Here is a 7,362-nt window from a genome sequence, read left to right as displayed (position 1 = left end):
CTATCAGAACTATCAAATCAAGGTTGTTGATGGAGAAATGGTACTCAATCTCCTCGACGATTCATACGCAGAAGAAACAATACCAAGAATTGATGAAATCATTGGATTTCCTGCTGAAAACCTTTTCTTCTTCTTCTTCTTCTTCTCCTTCTTCTTCTTCTCCTTCTTCTTCTCCTTCTTCTTCTTCTCCTTCTTCTTCTTCTTCTTCTTCTTCTTCTTCTTCTTCTTCTTCTTCTTCTTCTTCTTCTTCTTCTTCTTCTTCTTCTTCTTTTTCTTCTTCTTCTTCTTCTTCTTCTTCTTCTTCTTCTTCTTCTTCTTTTGTTTTATTTTTTTATTTTTTTATTTTTTTATTTTTTATTTATTTATTTTTTATTTTTTTAGTTGCTATTGGTAACAATTACCAGATTATTTTTCTGCCCAATTTTTTTAGTGTCAAAACCAGGCTTCTACGTGCATACGAAAACTTTACAGTCTGGGTCTTGCCAAAGGTCTGCAAAGCTTTCACATAATAAGACTCTATTCCTTTTTATTATTTCCATAATGGAATCTCATCTGCCTTTCCATGGGTCCAGCCTCTATTATAATATGATCATCTTGTACAATTGTTATTAACTTTGAAATACTTGTTGTTGGTGTCTTGTGTCCTATCACAGTCAACTACAGTTCTAATTGTCGCATTTGATTCAATGTCAGATTTTTGGACTGTATTATCCAGTTTGATATCCCACGTATATGTCATCTGTAACATTCAGTGTGGGATTTGCATTGTATTATCCAATTTAGTCTCATTTGGAAGGGTATGCATTATGGAGCTCCTTGATATTATGAATTTTACAGTGTCTCCATTACCTGTGTTATTAGTTTATGAAAGAAAGTTTCTTAGAATGTTATGTTCTCTTGAATAGCAAAGTCACATCCTTCAGTTTTGATGTTAGGCATCATTTCCAATTATACCCAAGCCAAGCATACAATTAAGTTGGGCATCTTGCATATGTAGCACAATTTTGATATCTGTTGCCAGAGCATGAAGCAAGGAGATATGACATTGCATCGCATATTAATCAATTGACTTGATAAGTGATTAAGGCCTTGCTTAATTCAGATTTTTTTTCCTTTTACCCAAGTTATTATTTTATATATTCTTAATGACCATTATGTGAATTTTTCTCTCTAATTATCTCATATGATCAGGTCAGCCTTTACTACAAAGTCAGCCTCCCTCCCAGTAATGTCCAGTTATCATTTCTTTGAGTTTTGAAATGAAAAATATTTACAGTTTTCCTTGGAATGCTTTATTAATCTCCTCTGTGTTGTCTTAGGATTTTCAAAAGGTGATATATTGCCTAGCTGAAATGTTATCATCCTTGAGCAAAATATTTTGATAATTTTGTCAGTCATTGCACTATATTTACCAAACCTAATTTTGAGAGCAGATGGAACCCTAGTCACATTATTTTTATTTTTGGATGTAAGGTCAGGAAAGCTTTCCACAATTCAGTCAAACTTTATCTAAAAGCGTTTTAAGCAGGGGAGCGCTTGGCAAGAATTCTTGCCAAGCGATGTACCGTTCCCTGCTTAAAACGCTTTCCAAGGCAGGCAGGCCCTCTTCAGTGATGCCAGACACATGGAAATGTCTTTTTATAAAGTACAAATCAGAACAGTCCTTGATGAGCATATAAATATCAAAATAACACACGAATATGCATACTTGGGTTTTAAAAGCAATATTCCCACCAACAATCTCGGAAAGAGATAACTTATGCACAAGTCGAGGGTGGAGTTTATTTCACCTGCGGTTGGTAACAGTTTGAGCGCGCAATTCAAAACAACTGACAAGCTAACGCCGCATCAAGATGGCAAAGAAGTAAATAAATTTACCCAAACATCTTAACAAAGCGCTATATTTTCTCCTATATTCATATAAAGTGCCTCTAAAACAATGACACACCGATTGACAGCCCTTTCATTCTGGCGCGTTATCAAAACAAATGAATATCCCTGGATTAGAATATAGGCCTACCCATTCCCATAGATTTTATTATATTTTATGAGGTTAAATATAACAAACCATCGAATATAATATCAACAGAAGAATGTTGCTAGAACTTCTCAGACTTTTTCACTTGAAATATTCTTTATTTCATAAAATAGCAGATATATTCTCGATTTAGAAAGACGAGAAGTTTACCAATAAGAGGAATATTGTTCGTCTTATAATAATTTATTATTCAGCAGTAAAACTTTTTATTCCCATAATTTCCATTATCTCCTTTCGTTTTCAGTTAATTTCAATTTCTTTGAATATGATTTTAAGAAAATTACAGAATCAGATACCGTGAAAAAATTATTTATCTGATAAGATATTAAGCGGAGTTCCTGGCCAACGGCCGCATTCGAAGGATCGTGACCAGTACGGTACGCGAACGACGCCGTTGCCATGGTGACGGTACACCGCTTGACTTAGCAAGCGTAAGTCAAGCCATCTACGGAGGTCGCTTGAGAAAGCAAGCGAAATGCTTGAGTTAGCAAGAAAAACGCTTGAGATTTCAGGCAAGAACTTTCCCTGCTTAAAACGCTTTAAGTCAGGAAGTCCAACTCTGTAACATGTGACCTACAAAGGAAGGCCTACTTGGTCAACACACTGGGACCAATTGACAAACTCAGGAACCTTCAGCTATATAGGATGCAAACCTGACCAGATCCCTCATAAAGATTATGGACAGAGTTGAGAAATGAGTATCATTTTTTCAAAGCTTATGATGAAGTTCAAAGTTGAAATTGATAAGATGACTAGTTTGAGCAACATCTATCCATAACGTATTTCTTCCTTGCCACAGATATAAGTTTTGGGAAGTATGTGAGAAGCTTTGATGACATTGCAGAAGTACTCTATCTGCCTCAGACTCCTCTCCAAACCTTTTACAACATATTGTAACTTGTTCTATTTCATTCATTCACTCTCTCTATCTATATCTTTCTTTTACTCTTATCCAGTATCTCATGATGAGTATATTTCAGTGAAAAATGCCATATTTTTCAGGCAGTGAGAGCCCGCCTCGGCTGACACAGGGCGTAAACCAAAAACACAAGTGTCACATATGAGATGCCAGTTACTGTCCAGTTTTTGGGTTCATTTAAACTGTCTATCAATCATTTATACCACTATTACTGCATAGCATGTGAATATAAAGATAGAGCCCAGATTTCAGATGAAGATGTCTGTAATATCTTCAGTAACCATTTACAATTTGCTTAAATTTTGCAGAACTATTATTGATATAGCAATTTTATATTCAATTTATATACACAAAGGTAAACATTTGATTATTGTTAAATCAAATCAACTCTGAAGTCTGGGCTCGGGCATCTCATTCAGATCTTTTACCACAGTAGTGATAACAGTGACACAGTTTCTCTGTCATTATATGTAACGGGAATTTTAGTTGACTGTACATTAGACACAATGACGGTATCAGCCAAACTGATGATTCACCAAGGCTTTGCATGATTTTTTTTGGGGGGATTAACATTTGGATCTGTGATTTTGGGCAATTTAAGAGGGATTGTTATCAAAACTACATTTTAGATGAAATTAATTTGTGAATTTAGGTTTATTAGCAAATGATATCAAAGAATAGATTTTGGCAGAGTAAATGATAGAATTGCTCCTTATAATGCTATACCTCCCCAATATCTTGCTTGTTGTTGTCATGGAAGGTGGGGATGAGGAGATGGACACTGAGGCCCAAGGTAAGGGATCACCCCTACCTTGGGCCTCAGCCCTCGCCTCAACTAATTTTGCATGGTCTTTTCTTCCCACCCTTTCTTTTCCGTCTCTTTCTTCATCCCCTTCTTCTATCCAATTTCTAAGGTGTGAGAGCCATGCTGAAAGGGTGAAAGGATGACTTTGTTTCAGCATTTGAAAGCGATGGGTATGGTATTCCCTTGATTAATGGCCTAACCCTTACCCACACAGCCCATTATTCTGACAGTACTCTTCTCCAATCCCTGTATTCCTATTCCCTCTACATTCAAAGTATTTGTCAATATCCATCCCCATCACACCCCATCCTCTTTTTCTCCATGTGCACCATTCCCTATTCATTCCCCATAATCCTTACCTCTCCCATCTGGATGCTCATGTGAATCTCTTTTGTCCCACCAGTGTCTTTCGAATCTCTTGTCTCCTGATATTCTTTCTGATACTTCATCACCTTCCCCAGTCCCCTTATCCAATTCCTCGTTTTCTTCTGCTACTTCTCAAACCCGTTTATTGTCTCATAATAACTCTTTTGCTGGTTTATCATAAGCAATGTTCCTATTGCTACCCCAGCCATAGATACACTCCATTTCATCCACACCCTATGCCCTTAACCTTTTCCTTTACTAATCTCCGATTTACTTCATTTGCACCCTTTTCTTACCCTTTTCCCTATTTCATACTATCCTACAACACTATAAACTTTGACAGCTAATACATTTTATCATAATTGTTTACTTATTTTTACCCCTTTTGCCACAATACTATACCATAGTGCTATATGACCTTTGATGTCTATCACATTTATCTGTTTCAACCATTAACCATTAACCATCATAAACCTATAAGTGACCCTGTAAACTACCTGTAGCATAGTCCATTGTGACCTGCCTGTTGAATGGCTTCGTTAATTATGACCTGCCTCTAGAATGGCATGATCGCCTTTGTTAGCCTGTATTACTTTTCACCTGATTTTGGTATCCATTCCTTGTAGACTGGAAACTTTGTTGTTAGTGTGAAATGCTTGATAAATGTTTAGAAGACTTCTATATCACTAGTCTAGTGCAGAATAGCATGGCCTCTTCACTTATTGATAATTCAGCAAGTTTTAAGTGTGTTTAGATGGCATTCAGCCAGGATGATGATGTGAAAATAGTCTGTATCTTTGAATTGTTTTAATGTAAAAGATGTTTACTTAAAGAAATATATTTTTTTATAGGTATATACTGTAAAATAAGATGAATATGGATCTGAGCAGTTTCAAGGTTCAATCTTGAAATGAAGACTGCTTAGAGATAGAGGAAAACTAAAGTAATGCCCTTAAAACAACATACAAAACAACACTGTTAGGTCTAGACAATCTGAAGGAAATGAGATTAAACCAACAAATGTGTATATAAAACTTCAAGCTGCAGTGACACAAGTGATAAAAGCTTTGGCAAAAGGATAACAGACCTCCACTATGTATATTCTAGTTTGTAGACCCTTATGGTCTACAAACAAGAACCTAGTCTTTTCTTCTCAGATGTAAGTGCTGGAAGTTTGTTGGGCTTTGGTGGTATGCTGAAGGTGGGAATGCCATGGTGATTGCACTCGTATTCAGAGACACTTAGAACACCTTAGACCAGAAAAACTGGTCTGGCTCGCCATCTAAGGTGTCCCAAGTGTCTCGGAATATGATCTTAGTCCCAAGCTGATGTTATCTGAAGGGTCTAGATATTGTGAAAACATTACACAGTTAAAATCTATATTTATAAGATTTATTACATTAGTATGGTAGCATCATTTAAAGTTACTTCCTAGATTTTAGATTTTAAAAACAACGATACAGCATCCACAACACTGAATATCAAAATTAGTCTGAAATCTGCCAAACCTGTCCAAAATTTCCCAAGACACAATGTTACCCAGGACACAGAAGTTTATTACTGTTATATGTCATACAGTTACTGTCATATGTCATACACACACACACAAAAAAAAAAAAATGTAGAAGAAACAAGGTGGTAACATATTTATTATGTGATGAAAAAAATGTATTTACTTTGAGCCAATAGTGTAAGACAAAGAGAATTTTAGTCTTGATATAGCAAATAGATACTGAACATAACATATCAGGTATCCGTGTTTGTACATGTGTGCTTGTTTCATAAATATCAATTGTTATATTCAATTTCGTTGTCTCTTGCAAAGCGCTCAAGTAACTGGGGTAATTGGGAACTCTCACTTTTGTACAGGATGTATGCTGGACAGGTACAGGTCTGTCAGAGATGGTGCCAGATAGTGCTCGAGTTCCTGATAATGCCTTCTGACGATGTATTCCCAACCTAGGCTCTTAGATAGGCCCCCAAATCCCAATTTCAATACCATATGTGACCATGCTAGACACTGGACAATGACACACATGAATTGCCATTTTTTGTAACAACCTACATCCTTCTAAAACAATCATTTACTCAGAAAATGCATTTTCATGGGTATTCACTAATGTATTGCAATACATTAGTCAAAGTAATAATAGTAATAATGATAATAATATTTATGAAAGTAATGATAAATAAAAATTATAATTAGAAGTTTTCCTCAGTTTCACAGCAAATAGGTAAAAGTTATAAGAATAACTTTATATATATATATATATATATATATATATATATATATATATATATATATATATATATATATATATATAGTAAATAACTTGTATAGTAAAACTTTTGTCAGCAGGGGATTATGACTACTATGCATCTGTATGCTATTCAGGCATGTGTTCAATTAGAAATTCTGCAAATGCAAACTTAATTATGTCATTTAAGAAAAAAGGCACACATTACATTTTGTGAAATTTTATATGTAAAAAGAGGAACAAATTTTTACATAAACTTCTTATTGATATTTTGTTTAATACTTTTTTAATATACAATAATCATTTTAGATTTGCCATTTTTATTTCAAAATATTTTACAGTTATGTAAGAAACAAGTTATTATTTAAAATTAATGATTTGAGAATATAAAATTTATTAGACATATGGTCTAATTTTAGTCATTAAATAAGAGTGTACATGAAACATTAATAATAATGTGTGGTCATCTAAAAGAGACATTAATTGAAATTGATATTTTCCAGAACAACTAACAAAGATGGCAACCACAGACAGTGTTATCCCCAAGGCTGACCAGCCAGCAACAGTAAGCAAGAAAACGGAAAAACTCCCGAAGCTTCCCACTCCCGCCCAAGTTCTCCTGAAGCTCTTTGTCCACAGCGTCGCCATGTTCACTCTACCCATTGCCACCTACTACCTGAGCAAGAACTACGTGGAGGAGGAGCATGGGGTCCAGCCACCCCAGAGCTACATTTACGCAGCAATCTCAGCAGTTGTGGTGATCCAGGCTGTGATATTCTGCTATGTGTACCAGGCCTTTAAAGAAGAGCAGCTCGAGAGGAAGGTCAAGGCAGCCAGTAAACAGGACTGAAGTTGCGAGTCTTCTTGATTTTTTTGTGTCTGAGGAGTACAGTAGCCCTAATCTGACTGACCTTTTAGTGCAATACGTGTCGGAATAAGATTTATAAGGTTTTCTCTTTATTCTATGGATAGCACA

The 7,362-nt window shown here is 35.4% G+C and overlaps 1 protein-coding gene across 1 annotated transcript in view; it reads left to right on the top strand.

The window, feature by feature from the left end:
- Nucleotides 1-6,891: 6,891 nt before the first annotated feature.
- Nucleotides 6,892-7,362, top strand: part of LOC113804632 (uncharacterized) — a gene marked incomplete at its 5' end in the record, with an annotated part of 712 nt that continues 241 nt past the window's right edge. Inside the window, 1 exon segment of the mRNA XM_070116333.1 lies at nt 6,892-7,362. This exon segment is cut by the window's right edge and continues 241 nt beyond it. Coding sequence (XP_069972434.1) covers nt 6,904-7,236 — 333 coding nt within the window. The 3' untranslated portion in view covers nt 7,237-7,362.

The sequence above is a fragment of the Penaeus vannamei genome, chromosome 38, assembly GCF_042767895.1.
Source record: "Penaeus vannamei isolate JL-2024 chromosome 38, ASM4276789v1, whole genome shotgun sequence".
NCBI classification, from domain to species: domain Eukaryota; kingdom Metazoa; phylum Arthropoda; class Malacostraca; order Decapoda; family Penaeidae; genus Penaeus; species Penaeus vannamei.
The sequence above is the reverse complement of the archived record's forward strand: the minus strand, read 5'-3'. Positions and strand labels throughout refer to the sequence as shown.